This window comes from Microtus ochrogaster, linkage group LG7_11 (genome assembly GCF_000317375.1).
Source record: "Microtus ochrogaster isolate Prairie Vole_2 linkage group LG7_11, MicOch1.0, whole genome shotgun sequence".
NCBI classification, from domain to species: Eukaryota; Metazoa; Chordata; class Mammalia; order Rodentia; family Cricetidae; genus Microtus; species Microtus ochrogaster.
The window spans coordinates 21,591,122-21,617,876 of NC_022032.1; the positions used below are offsets into that span (position 1 = coordinate 21,591,122).

Genomic DNA, 26,755 nt, shown 5'->3' on the forward strand with positions numbered 1-26,755 from the left:
AGTGTTGGGATTAAAGGCACGTGCTGCCATAGCTGGCAAGGATATATGTATATGTGTACACACACACACACACACACACACACACACACACACACACACAGTGAATGCATATCTGCTCAGGAATGATTAGACTGGAATATCAGAGCTTCTACCAAGGAACTCTTAGCCAGGCCTCCTGGTGCAGGTCTGCAACCCCAGCGACTTCAGAGGCTAACACAGAAAGTCTACATGTTCGAAGCTTCCTTGGGGTATAGAGTGAGTCCAAAGTCAGTCATGGGGGATTTGGTGAAGCCCTGTCCCAAAATAAGAAGAATAAACATCTTGTTTGTTTTGTTTTTGTTTTTCGAGACAGGGTTTCTCTGTAGCTTTGAAGCTTGTCCTGGAACTCACTCTGTAAACCATGCTGGCTTCAAACTCATAGAGAGCTGACTGCCTCTGCTTCCCAGAGTGCTGGGATTAAAGGGGTGTGCCACCACCACAGGGCTGCAGAAGAAGATAGATCACTGGAGATGCAGCTCAGTGAGGGAGGGCATGCCTGTCTGGGCCTTGGGCTTCATACCCTGCACCAAACTACAACTCCCCGACTGTACCCCCCAAAAGCCAAACCCTTCTATCTCAGAGAAACTAGTTTAATGGCTTCAATTTGGAAACATTCCTACCAATACACGATCCTATTGCCAAACATGCATTGGTTGATACATTATTATAATAATTTCCAAATTTTCTCAGGAACTTCCACAAACACAGTGGATATCAAGATAAGGAGAAACAAAATCATCTATAAGATGAATTCCAGTTTTGAAATTTGTTCTGGAATGCAACTCATCTTTTCAAAAGCAGTCATGGAGCTAGGAAGATGGCTCAGTCAGGGAAGCGCTTGCTCTGCAAGCCTAGGGCTCTGAGTCTGGATCCTCACCACCCACAGAGAAAGACAGGTGTGTGAGCACGTGCCTGTAATGTCAGTGTTGGGGGGGGGGGACACAGAAAGACAGGTGTGTGAGCACGTGCCTGTAATGTCAGTGCTGGGGGGTGGTCACAGAAAGACAGGTGTAGGACACATGCCTGTAATGTCAGTGCTGGGGCAGTGGAGACAAGCTGATTTCCAGTTTCACTGACCCAGTTAGTTTTGCCAAAGTCAGTGGGCTCCAGATTCAGGAGGAGGCCCTGTCTTGCCTAAAACATAAAGACAATGACAGAGGAAGATACCTCCATGACATCAGGCCTTCGCTCACATGTATCAGATTGCACATGTGCACACAGACTCATACATAACACATGCATATGCAACATACAAACAAAGCAGCCACAATATCTTTAGGTCTTCCGTAATAAAATGAATTTCCCCACAGTGGTTCACTGTGCAACAACAATACAATGCGGAATGAATGAATGAATGAATGAATGAATGCAAAAATTCAGGCTTTGCTTCCTGATCTACTAGGGCAACATATCTCAAATAATGTCTTCCTCGTATTACTATCCTCTTTCTGCAAAACAAAACCCCATGCTTGGAAGTTTCTTCATCTAAGCATCAGTGCAGCTGAGGAATTAGTGGTTAGTTTTTAATTGTTCACAAAATTTGTCAGCCTGCGATCTCTTGGGGGAGTGGCTATGACTTTATTGGTTCTTTATTGCCTTGGTAGGGGCTGTTTGCCCTTAAAAAGACAAACTCAGTTGTTCTAAATCCATGGGAGAAGAAGGAATTTCTGGGAAGCAGCAAGGGCTGTGAAGCAAAATGGTGACATTTCTATGAAACCTTATAAAATCTTTGCAAAGCACGATCAATCCTACCTGATAAAAAAAGAGATAAAAACACACGACTATCAAGGCAAAGGTCATGCAGTTCATCAGATGGTGAGCGGTTTAAGCCAGATCTGCCTCAAAGCCAAAACTTTGCCCCATATGCCGTGACCAGAAAGTGGTAATAATACATTATTCTGGATGTAATTGGAACAGGATGGTTTTGAGCAGAAGAATTTTAAGTGGTCATATATGACGTGAGATGATACAAAATCATAAAGAGGGTCATGGCAGAATCAGAAGGCGTATCAAATGGAACTTATTAAGCTTATTAAGTTGGTTAATTGTATCTCCAAGAATTTCATCCTATGGGCCAAGAAGAAAGGGTTCTCAGAAGACAGGCTTTCACCAGGCTTGAAGGTAGAGGAGAAAGATACAATCAGGCCAAAGGAAACCACAGTGTTGCCCGAAGGACACGCAGCTAGCTATGGCAGGGTGACAACTGATTGCTAATGAAACCAGAGGATGAAATTCTGGCAAAACCACAGTGGTCAAATTATAGAAATACTAACTATAGGAAAATAGGTTCTGAAAAAATTCACCATTTTCAATTACTCAAAAAGTAAGCAGAGATAAACTACTCAGACACACAAAATACCTAAAGCACAAGTGCAGAAAACCTTCACGCAGAGAGGACAGAGATGTAATTCCATAGAGCATGTGGGAAGGGAAAGCCTGATGGGAAGAAAACTTCACAGGGCCGCTGCTAAGGAAGAAGTGTTGGCTGACTAGGTCACATCTGGAAGAGGACAGCAGTGAAGTCAGAGTCACATTAACCATGACCAAGGAAAAGGCCTCAGTGACCTTTTCGTTTGATGATGTTCACAGAGAAGCAATGCATTAGAAGCAATTAAAAATTTGTTACCCCTAGGGATCACAAAAACTAGTTACCATATAGGAATATTTTGTACAAATTACTGGATATCCAGAATCAAATGTTATCTGAATATGCAGTATTACAACTTATGGAAATTATGACTTCAAAAACGAATTAATCCTATAGTAAATAACTAGTATACACTTTCTTGGCATCTCAATTTGTTACTAAAAAAAAAAACCCTGGCTCACTCCAATTTTTCCTGTAGGGTGGTGCACATCTTTAATCCCAGCACTTGGGAGGCAGAGGCAGGTGGATCTCTGTGAGTTGAAGGCCAGCCTGGTCTACAGAGCTAGTTTCAGAACAGCCAACACTACACAGAGAAACCCTGTCTTGAAAAACCAAATAAATATATAAGAATTTAAAAACAATAAAATTATCATCTGGTTAGACAGTAGCTTCATCAGGCAAAAACACATCAAAAGCTTTTCATATCATAAATAAAACTCAAAGTGAAGTTCTATCTTTTAAATGATGTGGAGACAATTCACCCAGCAAGACTTTTCTCTTTCACTTCAAACATTTAGCATTTTAGTTAATTAAGTGTTCCAAGCATATGAAACATTTCATTATTATTGGGAGATTATTTTCTTAAGAACAAAATTAAGGCACTTGGGGCTCCTGCCTAAAACAATCCACATATTTTTTGCAAAATGACGAGAAGAGGAAAACCAAGAGATTTTATTCCGCTAAAATTAATCACGGTTTAATTTTATGCTTGGCCTACTTCACACATAGAGTTAGGCATAAATATCCCAGGTATGACAAATGCATTTCTTATCTTCTGGGAAAACAAAACAGCTACTTGGTTACATATTAGTTTTGTTCAATTGTTAACCAATTAGGTGCCCTTATCCTGTAACTGCTATTGTCATCTGGTCATTACTTAAAAAAAAAAAAAAAAGAAAAGAAAAGAAAAAAAACCATGCGCCAGGAGCTCGATTTACATTATTTCCTGTTCAACGTTATTTTGAACAGATTATTATTATGTTAAAAATTGCCCTCCGCTTTCAATAATTTGAAGGTGATTAAACTCATGATCCACGTGTGGTACAGGTCTATAGTCCTAGCTATGAGCCGGGGCATGATGAACATTTGAGTTTAGGATTTCGAGATATACCTGGGTAATAAAGTAAGACCCTCTTCCAACTCTTTCAATTAAAAAAAAAATACGAGCAAACAATAAAAATTAAAATGTAGGCTAGGAGTGGAGGGAATAGGGATGTCCAGGTGGTGGGATTAACCCAAATGAAGAATGCATGAAAAAGCCATCGGAAAGCGTGGCATTTTATAGGTCAATTAAAAAACACGAGTTAAAAAAAGACTCTGAAGGGAGATATTTTTGCATGACTGGACAGTGATACTCACAGAAGCCATGGGTAAGTAAGCAAAAATCCTAGTGCCCGGTTTGACACTTATGAGCTGTTGGTCAGGGAGGCCTTAGAGACTCCAACGTCAATGCTGGCTTCCCCCAATCCTCTTGACGGCCCACACAGAATAGATGGAGAGACCTTGACTCAAAGATACTAGGAAATCAAGCCAGGATTGAGTTGCAAGCTTCCTCCCTGCTGGATAAGGTTCGTAGAGTCAAGAGTGTCTTGAAAGCTGCTGGAGAGGAAAGGTACCCGTGATCTAACCCTGCTGGGACCCAGAGGAAGTACCATACTAACCTGCCGGCAAGGTGTGCCCACTGGCACAATAGTGTTATGACTGCCATGTGGGTAACCAAAGAGTGGAGTTGGATGTGAGGCCCACATGACAGTAATAAATTCATAACCAGTACTGTAAATGATAAAAAAAAGTAAAGGAACAAGTTTGCCTAACTTGATAGGGCAACAGGTTTTAAATATTTTCGCCTATACTTTTTCTCAGCCTCGATCCGAGAAGCTTCTCTTTGCAATGAATGGTGGCGAAAGCAGGAACTCATGGCTGCCTATTCAAGTTCAGAGAAAAAGGGATAGTTGAGTGTTCAGTCTTAAATAGGACATTCATATGACCACCAACCCAGGCTCAGGGAAAACTGTAAAAGGGGGGGGGGTACAGAATCTAGGAGCCAAAAGATAGAGAAAGGCTTTGAAAGGCTATCCCTTGCACGTGACACAGTCTGTGAAGAACCCACAGCAGCTGTGGATGCCTGATCTGGGTCTGCATAAAACCCCGTCAAGAGTCAGCGGTGGACAGGAGAGGGACTCATCGGCCTCTCCCCCTCCCTGCTGAACTACTGACTACCGATCCACTCCGGACAAGGCAGCATCAGGGTCTTCAGTTACGTACTCAGTGGTGTAAGAGTTTCAAGATCTTGGTCACACAGATGTCTCTGATCAAGTTCAGTGGGTCACCAAACAAACAAAAAGACATGAACACGAGAACAGGGCTCGTAGGGATGAGGGGTGTGTGTGTGTGACAGGGGTGAGGGGGCTAGAAGATGGTGGGGATCGAGTACACACGATGCATCACATGGACACATGAAGCTATCAAACTTAACTAACTTAAAAGTTGGGCTAGGATTAAAACTGGGTGTAACTGCATCCAAAACACTCGTTTGTTCTTCTCAAGATGCTGAACTGTATTTCTAGGGCACCTACTGGCTTTCAATGCTGACTCATGCAAGTGACCTTCATCTACAGTGACAATGGAGAGTCGATTTTCTCATTTTAATTATTGGCATGACGTCTGCTATACAACCAAGACAAGTCTGTAGCACTATAATAGGTTACTGATAATATTATAGTCAACAAATCATGGCTTCACTTTCGCTAATCTTTGAAAGCACCTGTGCATTTTAGACTTTCTTAGAATGGATGCTGTAAGTGTGAAAAATGGTTTGGGAGACTCTTATTATTATACTAGAAATACATAGGCTAAATTCAGAATCAAATTTTGGTTGTTTTATGTTTTTATAAATATAAGTTTGACTTCAATATAATATCTTCACTGAATTTATTCTATTTTATCATCCAATCTATCATCTTTTTTTCTTTTCTTAGTGCTAGGTTCATGTTCCAGGGATTTATATGTATGGGGTGAGTCCTCTCTCTACCACTGAGCTACAGCCCCAATCCAATACACTGTCTTCACTAGATACTGTAAAGACAAGACAGCAAGAAAAATATTTACGTATTACTTTGGGATCCCTGTATTTAGAGTTCAGCAGGAGCTTTTTGTGTGAATGAATTAAGAAATGATTAATGATTACGTATTTGCTGCAAATCAAATAGAAACTAGAGAATTTCATGTTCTTTGTCACATCTGTGTCCAAAGGCTACCCTCACCTTTGTCTTTCATAACCATCTGCCTAGGACCGAGAGACTACAGACTTCACCCTTTGGGATTCAATTCTGAATGTTAGGGACAACAGGGGTTTATGTTATAGAAGTGTCACTGGATGAAGTGCACGGTCAATACAGAGCTAAGGCACCGAACTAGTTCTGTGTCCTCCTTTCACAGAGAAAAAGGAGTTTAAGGGGCAACTTCAAATATGCCTTAAGTAGCACCCGGACAATTCTTCATTGTATTGCTCTCTTTCCCCTTCTTGGTTTCTTTTTTTTTTTTTTTTGGTTTTTCGAGACAGGGTTTCTCTGTGGCTTTGGAGCCTGTCCTGGCACTAGCTCTGAAGACCAGGCTGGTCTCGAACTCACAGAGATCCACCTGCCTCTGCCTCCCGAGTGCTGGGATTAAAGGCGTGCGCCACCATCGCCCGGTCCCTTCTTGGTTTCTTATCCTCACAAATGCCCACATACCACATCTCCTACAGATGCTTTAAGGAACACCCTAAGTTACAGTAAAGACTACAGGATTGCTCTAAGATCCAACTGACTTCTATTAATGGCTTCACCATTATTTTTAAAAAGCTTATTTTAAAAACAGGATAATAAAACTTTTAATGGCTGAGAATTTCTTACCCTAGGACCAGGTGTGTTTTTAAAATTTGTGTTCAACAACTTTGGCTTCTCTTTTACACCTCTTTTCTAGAGTGTGACATTCTCTTTGCCCACAGGAGTCCCTGGGTATCCCCAAGCTACCTTTGACAAAGGCCAGGCCTTAGCCAGTCAATTTAAGTTAATGGGCTACCTGCCCAGGCCTGTTTTACTTGCAGCAATAGCTGTAACTACAGACGGTCCTACTACTCCCTGACTTGCTAATGACAGGCATTTCTTTCTCGCTCAGGAGGTGGATGTACAATTTTTTCAGGTGGAAAAGGCTTCTCTTGGTATCATAAGGTCACCACGTGTGAGAGACTGCCCGCAGTTTCTGTAGGTGAGACTGACTCAGGCCTGATGCTGTATGATGGCCTTGCTTTTCCTTAGGACCATTTAAAAGCAGAGAAAAGGCAGGAAAAAGGAGAAAGCAGTGAGTACGCAACACTTCCACCTAAGGATTCTGTCTCATAAAGTGCATAGCGATTGATCTTACATTAAAAGAAGCCCAGGGCTTTCAATAGTCAAATTAAAAATGCACTAATAAAGAGGTAATTTAATATGCAATTTCATGCATTAATAATTAGCCGAGCAGTACTGAACTTCTAGGTAGAAAGCTATGGGAACATAATTAATGAACTATTAATGCCAAAACAGATGTCATAATAAAATGAGACTTTAATAAATCATTTATTAAGTGGCTACGAACTACTTTGTTAACATCTAAAAGGTAACTACTAAGCGACTTAATTCATAGATGGAAACTAGGGGCTGGGAGACAAACAACCACTGAGGGTCAAGGCTCGTTACTGAGTTCCTGCATGGTACCTTTAAACGCTATTGCTGGTCTAGGTCAAGCCTACGCTTTTCACTGGCTTCTGCGTCCTCTTGTAGCAGCTACGGCTACACACAGAAGGAGCTGCAGGACAACAGAAAGGACAGGAGGCTAGCTCTAGGCTCTCAACATCCTGACAACTCATGCTCATAACTGCGATAACTGAATTTAAGGGGAAGGAACCGGGAAAGGACACTGTACCGTATTGAGTGCAGGGGCCGATTGCTGCCGAGTAAGGTAATTTTTGGACATCAAAGCTAATTCGAATCTCAATGTGAATCTCACATATCTGAGTTTTAATGGAGGTTGCAGAAGGACCAAAGCAGGTTACCACGTGGGAAAATAGAGTGTGTGGGAGTATCGACTGTCTCCAGGAATAGCAAATAATAAATTTATCAGAGGAAGAAAATACGTATTTTTGTGGAAGCAAGACATTGCCTGGTGAAAGATAAAAATGCTTCCTAATGAATCAAAATTAAAGCTATGTAGGACAGGGCAGAAAGGCTTGTATCCTTTCTGTGTTTATTAACATAAACTGTAAGTTTCCAAATTATCCAGATATTCAGGGATTATTCCAGGTAAATTTTACCAAATATTATCTACATCCTCAGAAGAAAAGGACAACAGGTAAGAGGAAGGAAAATCTAAGCCCACAATTCCCCAGAACTGAATGTTATACTCTCCAGCTTACAACGCTTAGATGATAGGAAAGTAATTAATAAACAAGTGTGTGTAAACGCTACCTACGTGCCAGGAATGGGGGGACACCCTAGATCCAAGGACAGTTAAAGGCAGGTGCGCCTCGGGATGAAGTTGTTAATAAAGCTGAAACTGAGCTAGAGAATCATACTCAATAGGGAACCTTAACTAAAAGAGAGGAAAAAAAATCAATGATAAATAAGACTGCTTCTTCACCTCGAGAGTTCCAACCAAGTGAGACTATTAAAGAAACCACAGTAGCACTGCGCCCGTGCACTGTGAGGTTTTCACTTCGCGGCTTAGCGTTATTCACCGAGTGCCTGCAAGTTGAAACATCATTTCTTTTTATTAGCACCACCATAAGAGGTGAACCTTGGCTAACAAGAAGATCAACAAAGCTACACCACAGGTGGGGGTTTTGTTAACACGACACGCAGATGTTAAACACATTACTCTAATCATTAGTGAGATAATATTAACTGCCCTTCCCCCATATCCATTCACAAAACTATGTCATCCCATTGATGTCTCATTAGGGGTACAACCTTAAAGTGGAAGAAATCCTTGGGAACTGCTTCCCTTGGGAATGATTCTACGCACGGATAGGATGGTTTGTCTTCTAACTAGCTACTTTCCTTCTGAAACTCCATTCACCCCAGATGACCACACACGGAATAACAAGGAGGTACCATATCTTTCTCAAAGGCGTTCTACACGTCTTCACGGTAACACACGACTTCCAGGAATCCCGACTCTCTTAGGAACTGTTTTTGAGGCTTTTGTGTTATACAACATCACTAAAATTAAACACCTTTCTGATGATTTAACGCGACATATTCCATAAATCTTTGTCAAAACAATTATTGTCAACCACAACGCAATTATCCATATTCAATTTGATGACTCAACTGGAAAATTACTTTTTCCTAGTAAAATTTACAAAATGACAATAGTATACCAGTGTTGATTAGATGCTCAGTGGGTACTAATTAATTAAGCCAGGTAAATTTAGGTCCCTGCTAATAACCTTGTGAGGAAAAAAAAAATCCATACACATGGTTCTTTGTCTCGGATGAAGGGAATTCTTCTGTTTGCTTCCTTTGCTTTCTATTTCTTTTCCTAATTTCTCCCAGAAGGGAAATACAAAATAAACAATAAAACTTAACTACTATTGGCTGGCACTACAGATAAAAAGGTAAGAGTTCTTTGTAACCTTGTTTAGGTCAACAGTGAAAGAAAAGAAAAGATAAAATGGGAATGATTTTTATTGTTGGTAACTGACAGAGAGAACCTCCTCAGTGCATCCTTGGGGCAGAGCTGGTAGAGAACCAACAAGTGATGGCAAGAAATAGCAGCTTATTCATCACGAGAAGGCTTCTTCACCCAGCAGATCATCGAAATGTCGAAGTTGGCCATGGGTTCTGAATGGCGGGGGGGGGGGGGAGCAGGAGGCATTCTCTCATGGGTTCAGAGTCCACTATTTTTGAGCTTTTATATGGTGATAATTTGTTTCCTCTGAGCCTAATAAAAAGTTAGTGAATCACGGAAATAAGTACCAGGCATGGTAGAGGATGCTTGCTGCCAAGCTGCCCAGAAATGACTAAGAAGGTAAATGACCCTTTGTCCACACCACAGCACCGAGGAGCAGTGACTGTCCCCGTGAACCTCAAGGAGCAGGAGTGTTATGAACCGGGAGCTGTTGAGAGTCAAACTTTCGTGTGAGCAGACGGACACTAGAACCTGGCCCATGCTACAACTCTTAATTTCAGAACCCCACTGAATCACACACCGAATATATTATGCTGGTGATCGAGCCAGAAGACCGAAATGAAGACATTAACGAACGTGTCCAAGTGGCTTTTTTTTTGTGGGGTTCGGAAACTACTTGTCTGACCACAACCAGAGAATGAAATTTTTAGGGAGAGAGATTGTGTTCCCCTAGGAGGAGGAGTTTCCTAATAGAACTCAGAAAGAGTAGATGGCTTTTTCACCCGGAAGCTTGGTTTGTGGGTGCTGTATTTTGAGGCCAGGGCGTTTCTGCAGGGGCCCAACAGATCTCTATTTTGGGTGTCACTGGAAATAATGCCAGAAGGGAGTTTAAAAGAATGAGTCTGATCCCCTCACATTTCAGAAAACTATTTTTGACATAAGGCCTTCCGACTTACTTGTAAGCTTTGCACTTGGGGGGCGGTCCACCCCACCATGAGCTTACGAAAAATGGTCAACACGGAGGCTGTGGAAGTGTAAGTCTAGAGCCAATCAGCTGTCAATCACGATCACCGGGTAAAGCCGCATGGGATTGACAAGCGCTGTTTATACCTCCTTCCGCTCCCCACCTGCCTGAGAAGTACAGACGTGGAAAAAAAGGATCGCGGTGAGGAACACCTTTGCTGAGGTGATGCAGTCTCACCTCTGATCAGGAACAAAACGTGTGTAAAGATGAGAAAGTTCCCTGATCCAGCGCCTAGGAAATTTCTAGCAATCTGGAACCTGCCTTAAAAAAAAAGACACAACACTGGGGCTATAATTACGATAAATTCCTGTGAGTGAGGAAAGCGCTGGACTAGTTTATTTTTGAATTTAGAGGCTTCAAAATACGCGTGGTCGACCATCGGAGCATGTACCCTCCCTGTGCCCTGAGTGATCTTGATGAGCAAATGGTTTGAAGACTACAAGCGTCGCGTTACCTGCTTTCCAGTGGGACATTACTGCCAAGGACCCAGCTGTCCTGCAGCTGGACGGACTCGGGTGTGGTTTGCAGCTCGGCGGGCAAAGCAGCCGGCGGGGCCGGACTCTGGTTCCTCCTATTGGTCAGGGAGTTTCTATTGAGAGAAGTGATAGATGGGTGATGTTGGGCCGAGTGCTGCTTGTGGGAAGGCGGCAAAGGCTGCAGGGTAGGTTGCCCTTGGTTGTTTGCAGGTTGCTCTGCGGAAAAAGAGAAACAAAGGCCCGTTATATTTTTCCGTGTGTATGAACGTGCGCATGCACGCGGCTGCTTTCCACCAGAGCTGCTGGAGATAACTTAAGAGTTAAAAACTGCGTGGAAAAGCCACTACCTGACGCATTTGCATATTATTCTATTAAGTGGGTGCTCGGTGACATTCTCAAAGACCAAGTTTACCCTTGATACGCAAAGTTCTAATTAATATACAACAGATGGCAAAACTGCTTTTGGTTTTAATTTGTTTCAGACTTTTTTTTTTTCATCTGGATTTATTAACACCTACAGAAAACAACATCTGACAGCTCCCCTAATGTGCCTTTAGATTTCAGATTTTTTCTTTTTTTATTTTAACAAACCAAGCCTGAAATTAAATGGGTGATTTTGGTCGAACACAAAGGTTTTCGAAATGCATATAATCCCTATAATTATTTAATGGAGTTTTTTAAAGCTTTATTTAACTGTGATAAATTATTACGAGCTAGTTGCTAACCAGCAGTAGCCTGCTTGAGTTTAGCGCATCCCAAACAGGCGGCTCCGTGCTCTGATCCACTAATAGACGCTAAGCATTCTGTAGCAGAAGGTCACTCCGCGGAGCAGATGTTGCTTCATGGATACTTAGCAGGCTGAATCACATCTGATTACAACGTCAGAAGCCTCATATACTTAATGACCGTGACAGCCATTAGAACACACACAGAACAGATTCTCCAGTTTCACAGTGTGCAGGAGTACTACATTTCTGGAGTGAGTCATAGGTGACCAGAGCGACTCCTACCAATACATCAGTGATACAGATATTCTGCTCCAAACCAGAAGCAGAAGATGCCCAACGATTTCAAAATACAAACACAATATTGCATTATAACTATGGGGGTAACACTCTAGAGCTAGTAAATCATCAGCTAAAACCACAGGCCGTTGCAGCATCTGAGATCTACTTTGCATGTCTTAGCTTTGGATATATATTTTACTAAATTGACACACACTGTATTTTACCAGAAGGATGATTCCTTAATTTAATATCAAACTTATAATCTTCTTCTACACATAAGATACCTATTATTTTTATTAAATATAGTTCAAAAATGCAATATAACTTTAAAGTATCTTATTAAATCATGCTATTAATATAAATACCTATATTAAAACAGAATAGGAAACGCCATGACTATCTTTCAAAGACTTTGAAATCCAGCAGTGATTATTAAGGAAAATAATATAGTCACGCGCTATAATTCTGGTTGCATGAAATGAATGCATGACGGGCAATAAGGTGGGCTTTATGATCCAACTTCTGTAGCAGATCAGCAATAAAGATAGCTCCTCCCACAACACATAACGTCAGTGATTATCATATGTTTCTACCGGTGTCTAATAATCCCTATCCTGTAGCTTAACAACCAACAACTTCTCACTCTTGAAAAGAAACGCAGAGACAGAAATATCTAAATCTATAACAGCAAGCGAATTCCTTGTGGAGCCGCTGTTCCTAAAGCTCCCCACACTGGACGCCTCAACAATCTTCCCTGATTCAGTGTCTTGGCGATCAGGACAAATGAAGGTCTAAGTCTGACTAGAAAGGCAGCACGCCTTAGAAGGAATCGCTAAAACGGCACAGAGTTGAAGTTCTTTCACGACACCAGGCCTCAGTGTAAGCCCCACGGAAGATTCATTATTCAGGTCTCGTGTAATTAATTAGAGCTGTCTTCCTCAGCACCGGTACACATGAGATTCTCCACGGAAAGCTGGAAGGCACGTTCAGAAAGCTCTGCACAGTCTGCCACCGCAAGCGGCAGCTATGGGGGCGTGGGATGGAGACAAAGAGAGCAAGGAAGAAATAGTTCAAAGGACAAGGTGACGAGGCTTGGCCGAGGAGGCAGGAGGGGCCGAGTGACCCCATGCCTTTGAGCTTGGTATCATCCAAGAATGGCACGGCACTCTACACAGGTCTGTTAAGGCAACTACTAAACGGTCCGAGAAGTCTAGGAATCAGAAGAACCAAGTTAATTCTTTGTGAAGAGTCACGGTAGAGCCCGTTCTGTATGATCTCAGGACAACTAGACGGATTCAATCAAATCTACTCCGTTGTCCATTTACGCCGACATTCGGCAAACATGTAACCACATTCTGTGTTACAGGGATGTGCTGAGTCGGGGCCCAGGTGAATTCACTCTACAAACGGGGAAATAGCAAGCGTGGACGTGGAGGTTGCTATTAAACGCTAAATAAATTTAAGATCTCTGCCATGTATTTGAATGTGTTAGCTCAGGATTCCTCTTAAAACAAATCAACAAGCAGCCACTATGGGAAAGTTCCATTTAACGCACCAAAAATCTGCCCCGAGTTTCCCCGAGCTAAAGTTGTTCGCTTTCTAAGCGTTTAGTAAGAGCTTGGCACCAGTTCTTCCCATGGCCCATCCAGCCGCTTCAGCAATGCAGTACTGCTGCTGGGACCACGTTTCATTTGGCTACACAGCCAAGAGATCTACCAGGCCAACAGGTCCAGATGCCGAAGGTCCTGATCTCTACAGACTCAGATAGGAGCGTCTGAGCGGGATAGCTGAATGTTTAAATTCTACAGCATATCATGGAGAGAAGCAATATCCACAGACTCAGAATTCACACCAGTTCTCAAGATTCTGGGCAAATGGGACATGGCTGGAGTGTGCATTTATCTCCACCATCTACTCAACATGGAGCAAGCATACAAATCCTAGCAAGAGGAGCTAGAGCTAAACACAGCCAGAAGAGACGACAGAATAAAAGAACGGAAGTAGGAAAGGGAGAGACAGATCTAGGGCTACACAGCTCGCTACAGTTTTAAAGAGGCATAAAAATTTGGCCGTCAACATCGCAGCTTCCAACACAAAGAATAAATATGATCAGTTGCACGACTTGGAATATTTTTTAAAAAAAACAAAATATTTGCCTAAGACAAATATAACTATGAGTCATACTGAGAACAGAGAGAAGTCATTTTAGAGTTACTGAATATCCAGGGAAGCATTTAGGGACCAAGGTTCAAAATGGGCATAAAGTAACAGAGAACAGTGTCTAGAGTGGAGATTATTAAAATGCTTGAGAGGCAAGTCAGGTGAGTGCATCTCATAGGAACAACGCAGGCTGCACCTTCGGCCTTTGGGGCTGAGCTAATCCACGGAGGGTAAGCTTTGCTCAGAGTCACAAAAAGGTTTTAGGTATATGGATTTGGGAGAAACTGACCTCATGCATCACTGAGACACAGATCTGAGGATGCCACTGTAATTCTGGAAAATTACAACCGGCTTCCTAGTGCCTATCAAACAAAAATAACCTCAGAGTGAGAGGGGTATTTGGTCACAGAAAGTCTGACATGGGGAGCTGGAGAGATGGCTCAGCAGTTAAAAGCATGTACTTTTCTCTCAGAGGACGTGTGTTCAGCTCCCAGTACACACGCTAGATATCTCCCATCTCCCGAGAGATTTGATGGCTTGCGTTTCACGAGCCCCTAAACTTACATGTATACACCCCACACATACACATGCCTATTTTTAAGACAATATAAATAAGTCTTTAAGAAAGAAAGTCTGACTGCCCCAGGGCTGGAGAGATAGCTCAAAACACTGGCTGCTCTTCCAGAGGACAGACCCGAGTTTGAGTCCCAGCACCTCTATGATGGTTCACAAACATCCCTGACTCCAGTTCCATGGGATCTAACCCCCCCTCCTGGCCTCTGTTGGACACCAGGCAGGCACGCAAGTGTTACACAGACATACATGAAAATAGATAAAATTAAAATGAAAATGGGAGGAAAAAAGGAAGTTCAGCAGACATCTGGCAAATTTTCCCTCATCCAGCTGAGGTGTACATGGTGTGTGCGTGTGTGCACGCGTGTGTGCATGTGCGTGTGTGTGTGTAATGGAAAACCCCACTGGCGCACCACGGTTCTGCAACATCCCCTCTGTGGTTCACACGGAGGAGGCGGCTGTGTTGCTCTGGGGACAGAGTAGAAATGGACTTTTGAGTGCGAAAGCTGGGAGAGAAAACAACACCTGGTGGGAGGTAAAAGAGCAGCGTGTGCATCTGGATGTGTGGGCTCTAGGTGGCAGCAAGCCAAAGGTGAGTGTGAGGTGAGCAGAGAGGAGGAGAGGGGGGCTGGGGCCTGCACTGGGCAAGTGAGCACAGTTGGGACAAGAGCTGCTACAGTCCCAGAATGCTTTGCCCCAACCGCCTCTTTCAGGATTTCCTTCCCAGGATGTCAGAGGCAGGCTGGCTTGCAGAGGTTCCCCAGGGTAAACAAATGCTACTGTGAAGGGAGCTGGAATACTGGGATGCTTTTGAATAGAGCAAAACTTCAGTTTGAGGAAAGTGTGTTAATAGCAAAAGGAAGGTGGACAGAGGGCAAGGGAGGAAGTGGGGAAAGTGAGAGGCCAGGAGGTGAGGCAGAGGCAGGGGAGTGCAGAGAGGGAGGATGAGAGGGTTGAAACATTTCTCCCCTTTTGTTTTTGTTTGATTAAGATGGGCTCTCTCTACAACAGGGGATGATCTTGAACTCCCGACGATCTGGCTTTGACTGGGCTCACGGTCTGTAAGGCCACACCTAGTCTATGCTGTTTGATGTCTAGGTTGTGAGCAAAGCTTCCTGTATGCTAGGCAAATGTGCTAACCAACTGAGCTATATCCCAGCCCGAGACACTTGGTTGCATTTGCAGAAGTGCTAAAGAACACCACACCGAAACCATAAGAAGCCCTCTCTTTGTCTGCATCTTAAGACCATACTAGTCTTAGCTCCCCTGAGCAGGACTTCTAGGAGGGCTTTTAGGAGGATTTCCTAGTATATATAACCAAGAGGGGTGGCTTAGCTCTGCTTTGTCTCCTAAGGGCTGGTGTGCTGGGAACCCCAGCACAGCAAGGTTCAGAGTTAGGACCTGATGTCCATGACAGTGGAAATAACAAGCTCTAAATAAAACAAACGTTTCCTTTGTCCCAACAACCTCACACAGATCATAGATAATTGCCCACTTCTCTAGGACAGCAAAAACAGTTAGCAACAATCTTCCTTGTAAATGGAGCCAGGGTGTGAGTCAGAGAACACAGGTCAAAAGCCATGCCACAAACTCAACAGAGGCCACATCAAAGCAAGGATCCACAGTCGGGAGTTATCTTTTATCTCTCTTCTCCTTTACACCCTACCCTAAACACTGCATTAATAAGATAACCATCGAAAACGGCACAGCGCAAATCTGCAAAGAAAGATACCACCTCACTCGGGGAATCATCTTCACACAAACCTCTTCCTCTGCTTATTACTTAAACTCAGATTCTCGGGGAGAATTAAAGGCCTCTCCAGAGCCCTCATTAAGATACAGCACGGCTGGAAATTTTCTTCCCTAGAAGTTCACACCACACTGTTACACACTCAAAATCAAAAGCAATTTAACAACTCTGATTTTCATGTAAACACATAATACAGTTTTTGTCTCCATCTATACAACTGATTAAAAAACTATTTATATAAAGATGTTTGACTATGAAAATCTTTAATGACACATTAGCAAGCTGCCTGAAGACGTACCATGACAAGGAATATGCTACTTGAGTGTGCAGAGGTTGGCCAATTTTCTATACTTCTAGGATCAGGAGAATTTGCTTTTGTTTCTTGGAGTTATACTTCCATGGGAGGATTAAAAATAAGAAGGCAGCTGAGCATGGTGGCACACACCCTTGACCTCAGCATTTGGGAGGCAGAGGCAGGCAGATCTCTGTGAGTTTGAGGCCAGCCTGGTCTACAAAGCATCAAACAAGCTCCAGGACACCCAGGGCTACAGAGAGAAACCCTGTCTCAGAGGAAAAAGAAACACACAAAAACAACTTATTCAGATCTTTACTTTTGGTGGGGGAGGGCAACCATACTTCCTACCCAAGGTCATGTGACAGGTCTCCAAATGCCACACCCAAGGGTCCTGATGAGGGACATTGACTATTTTTACGGACTAATGCATTTAGGCCATCTGTTGAGCATCTGCCAGGCTGTGTTCTAGGCAAAGAGTAGCTGCTCATCCTAGTCCTGCAGTTGATTTCACCCTGTCCTTTAGGTTAGCATCACTGAGCCTGAAAGAACAGATAAACCAGAGCATAGGGGACGGAAGAAGGGCTGAGAGCATTGAAGCTGCCACTGAACCTCTCAGAGGTGTGTGAATCTCTGGAATCTTCTTAATGTGCACAGCAGAGAGCAAATGTAATGCCTCAACTGTACCTGAGATCCTAGGTAATACCCTGCCCCTTGGCATGTTCTATTTTCACAGGGTAGACAATAAGGAATTCTGCTGATTGTCTGAAACGCTTAAGGATTTAAAATTTAGAACACTGGAATTAGATGCTATGGGAAAGGAAATGAGGGAGTTTGGCAGGGAGAAACACAACCTCTGGAATTAACATCTCATTGGATGGTTTTGCAATGTGTACAATAAACCACTAGAGAGTAACCATCAGTCGGAAAGCTGACCCAGGAAAATCACTCATACATCAGGCAGAATGGTAAAGAATGCTTGCCTATGATTGGGTATTCGAAGGCAGGAAGAACGGGAAAACTCAGTGTGCATTCACTAAGGCCACGAGGACAGAACAGAACTTTATTTGGATTTCCACAGCCTTCTCCAAAGTTCCAAACACCACGCTTACATGTGCAACATTCTACAGAATATAGACCTCTCCTCCTTTCTTATGACTGGCTATGCTTTTCTTATATCTCACTAGAGAATAGCATAGAAAGAAGTACTTTTACTTAGGAGATAATGTCTCATGACTAACATTAACTTCTTGTCTTAGTCAGTGTTCTTTTTGCTGTGAATAAATGCCATGGACACAGCAACGCGTGTAAAGGAAAAGATTTAACTGGGGGTGGCGTCTAGTCTCAGAGGATTAGTCCATTATCGTCATGGTGGGGAGCATGGCAGCACGCAGGCAGACATGGTGCTGGTGAAGGAGCCGAGAATTCTACATAGGAATCTAAAGACAGCAGGAAGAGAGAGACACCGGTCCTGGCCTGGGCTTGCAGTGCTCTCCCAGCCACTCGCAGAGGCTGCAGTAACTGTAGGTGTCGGCAAATTGGAAAGCCTTTTCCAGACCCCACCTCTGGTACCCAACTCTATATTAGTCAGCAGAAGTTAGGGAATGAGTCTCTCTATGAATGGAGAGGGGATTTAGTGGAAAGAGTTACAGGGTGTGGTGCAGCTAACTCAACAATGACTGCCTATGAGGTCTAAGAAAGCACAAGGCAGGCTGTCCCAGCTGGTCTTCGTATACAGTAGAATCCTGAAGAAGGGGGCTCTCATGCTGGTCAAGGAATGGATTTGCTAGCAAGGGAGAGAGCAAGCAGGCGAAAAAGAGACAGCTTCCTTCTTCTCTGTTCCAGGTGTGGACCAGACTAACAGGATCTTCCCACCTCAGAAGACCTCGATTAAAGGTGCATCTTCCTACCACAGACATCCAGATGAGGACATGAGAATTAAATCCATTTCATTGGATTTAATTAAGAAAAATCCCTCACAGGTGTGCCCAGCATGTGGGTTTGCGTTAATTCCATATGGAGTCAAGTTGACAACCAAGAACAGCCATTACAAATGCACCTCTTGTCAACTTGACACAGCATCCCATCTCCCTCCATATGTCAAACCTCATTTCCAAATGGAAACAGTAACCATGCCATAATTACACCGAACATGATACAACTATCCCATGTGTGTAACCCATAATAGAACTATCCCATATACAATCGCGAACACATTATCTATCTCACCAAGGCATGATTATGCCAAATGTGATATGGTGTTTGTGCTGGAGAAGTAGTTAAGAGTTCTACAATCTTGACCCAGACATAGGCAGAGAGAGACTAGGCCTGGTGTGGGCTTGGGAAACCTCAAAGCCCACCTCCAGTGACACACTTTCTCCAACAAGAGCACACCCACAAATCCTTATAACTATTCCAAATAGTGCCACCCCCTGGTGACTAAGCATTCAAATATATGAGCCTATAGAGCCTTATTCTTATTGAAACCACCACACTTCTCTTTGATGGACCTTCCGATGTCCGCTATGACTGGAACTCAACGGGAGTTCATCTGCCAGCACCTGAACAGTTCAGTGTGTGACCATAAGTGTAAGTGGTTGTCTCGCTGGTTACACTAACTCATCTGGCCACTCAATTATCACCAGTATCGTCACAGGCGTATTATCCTCCATAGAATATACAGTTGTGCATAATCATTTCTAACAGAAGCACACACAGAACATTTCTACCACGCATGCACAGAAAATATATAAAAATAACCTTTAAAAGCCTCTGTGTATGCTTCTGGGATCGTCATGTATTAATCTAAAAAAATATTTTGCCTGAGAATTAGCAAAAAAAGAAAAGCTGTCTCCGTGTTGACAATAAAAAATTGCTGGCAGATAATCGATACACGCTGTCCCCTCTCCTTATGACCTAATGAGCATTTGATTTTAGTGCAATTAACTTTTATTGACTTTAAGTGGAATATCCAGTATGATATAAATAAAACATGTTTGCAATGCGGGTCAAGAACGATGGAAGGCAATGGGAAGCTGTACCATGACATGACTTTGGGAGCAATGGGAGCAAATCAGATATTCCCAGCAGTGCAGAAGAATGTGCCAGGCCTCTCAGAGAACACACTCTGCACCAACAACGTCCAGTGCAGCGGGAAGATCCGAAGAAAGGATGCAGCAGAAACGGGTGAGTATTTGCTGCAGCTAAACGCAGTTCTGTGCAAATAAATGAACCACTAGGTATCCGTTTCTCTCTTCTACTTCAAAGAATTGGGGGTGGGGATAAAAAAGGGGTCTTAAGCTAAATAAGATTTTTCAGTTTTTAAATTTCTCCCTATTTTAAGTATTGCACAATACAATCTTGACACACGTGCGCTAATCTTGTGTTAAAACTGAAGAGAACAAAAAGTCCCTTTGGTCATAAATATGAAACATTTTAGATATATAATAAAAAAATCACTTTATTTTCAATGGGAATGTTACAAACCCCCATCATGTTATGTCATAAATACATTGTTTTCTGTGATAATATTAAAAATCATACCTCGGCTGAAAAACTCGGTTAACATCTGCTGCAATCTAATATCTTAATATTTTCACCTGTAGTAAAAACCACTGCGTATCAGAGTTCCATCCTGTTACAGTTTGGGGGAAGTGCCCCTCAGCAAAGGCTCAGTGTTGGTGGTACTGCCACGGGAAGTGGGATCCTGAGGACCCCAATGATGAGCTCAAGGCCCTCTGGCTGGGACTCCTGGTCTTCGAAGGGTCTATGTTGTTACATGTTGTCTCTCTCCCCTTTCCTTGTCTCTGCCATTCCTGGGTGACATAAGGGGAGCAATGTCCTCCCACCATGAGGCATCTGCCTTGCTCCAGGCCTAACGGAAATGGAGCCAGCTGACCCGGGGCCGAGCCCTCAGAGACTGGGAATCAAAACGATTCTTTCCTCGCCTTAGTGGCTTGCTTCAGTATGTGGTCACATCACCAAAACACGCCTCAAACCAACTGAGGGCAAGTGTGAGCAGTAAAATCATAATGAAAACCATTGCTGAAAAGCCCGGAGGTTCTTCAAGGCGAAGATCTGGGGCTGGGGGTAGCTTGGGGGTAGAGTGCCTAGCTAGCATGTGTAAGCTCCTGGGATCAATCTCGGGTGTGGTGGAGGGATAGGGGAATCTAGTCAACGGGGAAAGGAAAGTCTCCTTTGTCAGCATCTTTACCTGATTTTCATTTCTTAGATGTTTCTGCAACCACAGAATGGGCTAGTGATCAGGAAACAAACTCCCTAATAGCTGCACTGAAATCGTTTTGTGAAACGTGCTACCTCTGACACCGCTTTTTTTCCCCCTAGAGTTTTGATGTCGTCTGTTCTCGGCAGCTGAGGCCATAGTGTCTGCTAACGCGCTGAAACTGAGTTGAATCTTCCGTTTAGGACTCCCTTCCAATTATAGTACGGCTCGAGGCAGAGATGCTGTGCTATCATTAGCATTCAGTGTTACCCAGATGCAAGGCTCTTGCACGCAACTGCTACCTTCTTTCTGTTCATGGCATAGGCACTGTTGGTGAACTACTCCATGGAAACCAAGCAATGATGTTCTTTGATTTAAGAACAGTCATAGGCTTCAACAAAGCCTCTACGTGTACCTGCAGCTTCCCCTTCTTTGACGCTATTGTCTTGGGGATACGGATTTTGCATGTGAATGCAACACTACACAACCCCCAATAAATACTTTTTTCTCACACTTTACTGGCATCTACAAAAGCCAGGCTGGTACAGAAAGAACACAGATCGAACACAGAAAAGACTAAAGGCAAAAATTTCAAAAACAAATACGGTATTGCTGTATCCACCGTGTGCACTGTATATGTGAAGGGCTGGGCAGTTGATAAGGTTCTATTGTTAAAGAAGCAATAGGTGTAATTGGGGTAGCTGGGATGCTCAGTGCCACTAAGGATCAGCCTGCCAACACAGAGGAAAAAAAAAAAAAAGCCTGACATTGTGCTTCACAGATTTTCTGATCTTTTATTTCATCAGCCCGCAAGTAGTTTAGTATCAATGTATTTAAAAACTTCCCTAGAAGTAAGTGAACAGTGGATACCAGTTTGGATGACCTGGTGTGTGAGGTCTCAACCACGTGTAACTAAACACCATGGACCAGGCGGCTCATTTTAGATTTGTTGTTTAAGTTCTAGGAGTCCCCACTAAGGCGTGGAAGGGTTGGTTTCTGCTGACAACTCTGTGACTTGAAAGGATGGCCTTCTCCGTGGCTGGGCTTGGGAGTCTGGTGGGAAGTTCTGGAGTTTCTTTCCGGAGTGACGTTAATCTTATAGGTTCAGGGCTCTACCCTTGTGGCTTCTCGGACCTTCTTTACTTCCCCAAAGGCCCAGTCTCTCTCTCTGAAGAGCATCACAAGAGTGACAGCTTCCTTCAACTTACTAAATTTGGGCTACACAGACACTCAGTCCATTACCAGCTGGGTTCAGGCTCCTCATCCAAGCTTCCTAACTGGGTTAATCGATTTCCTCTTTTAAATCCCTTAGCGTCTCATCTGTAAAAATGAGGTAACTCTTACACAGGAGATTAAAATATAACACTTAGAACAACGTATACCTAAAAAAAAAAAAAGAAGTGAAGGATTACTTTAAAGTTTTAATTTTGGGGTATTTTTCATTTAGTTAAATAAGGTAACTGAAATTCTTTATTCTTTTTCTAACTAACTAACTTTGAGGCTTGTGTAGTTATGCTCCTAAGACAATTACTTTCTCTACCAAGGTCTTTATAAATATACCATTTTACTACTAAATTTATAAAGCACATATAAGCCTACTTATACTTTAGAAAATGTCCTTAGTGTTTACTTCTGTGTGCCACAACATGAAACATGGGAATCGTGTGAGTTATTACAGGAAAGAGATACGTACTATCTTGTATGCAGGCACACGGCTAAAACTTGCTCCTTCTCAAAACTCTCACTTTTAACTATCGACTTTGTATTATTTGCATCCGTCCACTTACATTTCAAATACAAAACATTTGCAAATGTAAAGATGAATGAAGCCACGCTATGTTGTGCGGCATTCACGGTGAAAGTCTGATTAAGATAGATGTCTTCAGCTCCTAATTCTTCAATGTCACGCTGTCACAGTTCCCATCAGCAAGATGTTTTAAAGGCTTTCGATTAATATTGCATGCCAGAACTGAAATTACATCCTTTGTCGTTTAGTTCTTAATGGCGCAAGTGATATCTATCAAGTACTGTTTTATGAAGCATGTGTGATTTTTATTGCAGGCTGTTTTCACAAATCTTTTTCAAGTTTTTTTTTCCCCCTTCAGAAAGACGGCTTAGGGCTTAACAACGATAGCCCTTCGTTGAAAAAATCATGAGTTTTAAAATGTAATGAAACTGGTACTGCACCAAGAAAAAATTTCTACTTGAATCCATCACGCTCCCATTTGTACATCATCACGAGCATCTGCTTTAATCTAGCAATTTAGAAAAAAAGTCATACCGTCACATGCCTATAGAGCCTTTATTATTAAATGTGTACACTATTTCCCTGATACAGAAGATATGCTGTGTCTGAATCTAGTCTCTATCAGTTCGAAACAATGACTGGATCTGTGCTGCCAAAGCACACGTTTTACTTTGAAAATATAATTTACTATTAGGACGAAGCTGGTATTATCAATAATTCCAGTAATTACGAAACTCAAACACCTCATTTTCATGTGTTAAGGACCCAGAATCTCTGTATTACAACCATAATGATTCACTAATTAGTAGCTATGTGGAAAAAGGAGACGATTCTCTTTGGCTTTGGTTCCTTTATTTTGAATCAATTTATCTGGGTGGTGGCCCTTTCCCTAACATTTCTTACTTGTCTAGTTTTGGTTCCTGTCAACTGTAATACTTGTACCAGGGGACAGAATCTAACTGCTAAGGTTTTTTTCAGTTTCTACAGCACTTAAATAAAAGCCGCCCTTTAAAGCTTAGGTGGTTAACTCTAGCCCGGAAAGTGTCATACTTTATCAGTTGGCAGTTTATCAAATATAAATCTGGCCAAGGTAAAACAACTGATCAAAAATATTGTAAAGGACACTGGCAAGGGTCTTTTTCTGGGATGTGTCTCCCTTGGGTCTTGTCTCCACAGCCGATGGCAAGATAAATCTGGCGATGTCTCTACCAAGTTAGCCATGGTCTTTGGGGACCACACAGAAATGTCCCTTTTGCCAACTCTGTGTCTATTATAAAGGGGAACATAAAATATGAACATTAAGATTGACATTCTCATGCAGCCTTGCCCCGTACATTCATCTTGTTTGGATAATTGCACGTTTAAAATTAGAGGCTACTTATCTGGCTCTAGACATTAGGGAATCATACACGCGGAAGAGGCTCTTCAGAGTCTAATTCCCTGTGGAACTCAGGGCCACTCTCAGGCCTTCCGTAGACAAGAACCGTCTCTGTGACCACCTCAGTGTTTACTTGAATTCTTTCAGCTGTTATGTGGCTCACTCAAGGAACGGCCATGGTTCACTTTAAAATCATCCTCTCCATTAGCTAGAATCGATTTTTTAAAGCATCCCAACACGTCCATATCAAGTATATATCAATTCCTTTAACCCCTGTTGCTCAGGAACACAGTGTGTTTGAAAGACAATCATCCCGACTAAGAGACAAAGGGATTCATATATTGTTTTCCTCATTTTCTTTTCATGTTTGGTATTTCTTCTTTATAAGGAAATCGTTTACCTCGTAACAACAAAAGGGGGATGACAAAAGAGCCAAGATCAAAGTAATGGTGTACAAGTCAGAAGGAGGGAATTTCATAAAGGAAATGAGCAACACACAAGCTTGAGTGTGAGCTCACCATACATGCACAGTCACATGAGACTGTTGAAATTCATTTCTGTTTCACATGTGTGGAAAAGTTTAGGGAAACGAAGACGAAGACGTGGGACCATGACCCGCCCCCCCTTGCCCCTGAAGCTTGCTACAAGAATCAATGTTGTTATCACTTTTGTTTCGCCCACGTGACTGAGAAAAAGGAAACATGAGTTTTAGATGGGATTGGAGAAACCGAATCTTAAGGTGAAGAACAGCTTTACTTAGCTCTGAGCTCGGAGTCAGCAAACTTTTGGGGAGTAAAGGACAAATGGGGCTTCAGGAGCCACCAGTGAGGACGCAAACACCCTTCCAGGACAGGGAAGCTGCAGGATGCCCTGCAGGACAGGGTGCTGATGAAACCGTGGACTGGGAATTCTCTCCTAAGTCGATAAAGAGAGGAACACTTTTCATATGTGAATAATGTTTTATCTTTAAATTTTTTTTCTGAAAGTAGTACATCTTTTTCCTAAGAAACAAACAAACAAAAAATTACTAACCCCCCCAAACTCAAAAATCAAATAAAACTAAAAATATGGGTGAAAAAGAGGATGGTCCTGGATTTGTCCTCACAGCTACTGTGGGGCTGGCAGGTTAGTGTCCAGAATCAGAACAATAGGAACGGAAGCACTCAGCATTTCCCAGCGCTCCTCAGGGGTTGTACTCATGAAGCTAAACAATACTGTGGCCAGGTGGCCCTGGTGCACGCCTTTAATCTCAGCACCTGGGAGACAGAGGCAGGCAGATCTCTGTGAGTTCAAGGCCAGGGTGATCTACATAGCTAGTTACAGAATGACCAGAGCTACACAGAGAAACCCTGTCTCAAAAAAAACAAAACAAACAAACAAACAAACAAACAAAAACCAGTAATGTGCTGCATAATCCCATAGGTTCATTTTTGGCTGTCACCACTATTTACTAGCAAATATTCAAGCCAGTATTATTAAACATTAATGGCTTGTTTTGTTTATGAACAACTGTTAACGCTTTAAATCCCTATGTGACCAAATGCTGCCCTCTCTATATTTTGGCAATGTGATCAAACTAAGCCAAGTGACTTCACATCTTATGTTCCAAGTGGTACCCGTTTCCTTCAATCATGCCTTGTTCTGTTAAGATAACCCAGGTAATAGCCGTATGTACATTGTAGAAACAGAGAATTAGTACTGATTAAAAGCACAATTTATATTAACATGTTTAGTCGTGTGCTTCTGAATGTCAAAGCAATTAGAGGAAACACACCTTAAATATACAATTTGACTTTTAAAATATTCACCAAGATGAGGCGACAGACAAATGCAATTAAATGATTATTCCAGCAAGAGAGAAGGTATTCTGAAAGAGAATACTAATTAACTTTCAAACAATGAATTTTGTAAAACCCGTTCCACATGACACATTATTACACATATTAAAAAAAAAAACAAAAAAAAAAACCAGCCAAGTGGCGTGGCTTCCGAAGCATTCTTTACGTTCAAAATGTACGGCAGGAGGCTAGCAATCAAAGCTGATTCATCAGATCTGGCAGTGAATCCTCTCCCTCCCCCACCCCAGCACTGAGATACATCAGATAAGGTTCTCGGAGGGCTAGGATGTCTGTCATGCCTTCATTCATGCTTGTTGCTCACAGAGATTAGCATCATGAAAACACTTTCTGATTTCAGGTCTGAAATATGAAGATTTATAACTCGGCAGAGCTAATGGAGCTGTCAGGAAGGAAAGTTACAGTCCCGGTGAAATGGCCACATCGTCATCGGGTTTCCATCCTCGCGGAGGAAAAGCAAAATCTCTGTAAAGAACGGTGAAAATATTGCTGGTAAAGGAGATCTGTAGGGGAGTGGGGCAGAGCTTTGAACGGGCATCTCTTTGGAGGATGTCAGCCGGGGTCAAAGACAGATGATGCGGGGCACACAGGAGGGCGGGTGGGGATGCTACAAATCCTCTTTCCAGGGCTTCAGCCCCCTTCCCTTTAAGAGTATTGAAGAGCAGAACAAAAGGAGAGAGCCAACCTTCTGAAATAGCATTACAGCGCATCAATCGTGTCAACGGAAGAAATGACAGCTCTCAAAAGAGAACTTTTGTCTCCGCTTTCTTTAATTGAACTCCCTGGGCTAAGAGGCAGATTCGAACCTCTTTTTTAGGTATCTGAAAGAGCCAAGACTGATTAAGATTTAACTTCTGTCCAGAGCACGTCCTAAGCACAGTTCTGTTCTATTTACGGCCGAGGCAGCAGCAGCCACAACAAATACGGGCATTA

The 26,755-nt window shown here is 42.6% G+C and overlaps 1 protein-coding gene across 5 annotated transcripts in view; it reads right to left on the reverse strand.

The window, feature by feature from the left end:
• Positions 1–26,755, reverse strand: part of Tenm3 (teneurin transmembrane protein 3) — a 1,721,676-nt gene that overhangs the window by 183,432 nt on the left and 1,511,489 nt on the right. For all 5 annotated transcript variants that reach the window (XM_026786916.1, XM_013352002.2, XM_026786915.1 and 2 more), the window contains one exon: positions 10,816–11,053. In XM_026786916.1, the coding sequence (XP_026642717.1) occupies positions 10,816–11,053 (238 nt within the window). The remainder of the gene's footprint in view (positions 1–10,815; positions 11,054–26,755) is intronic.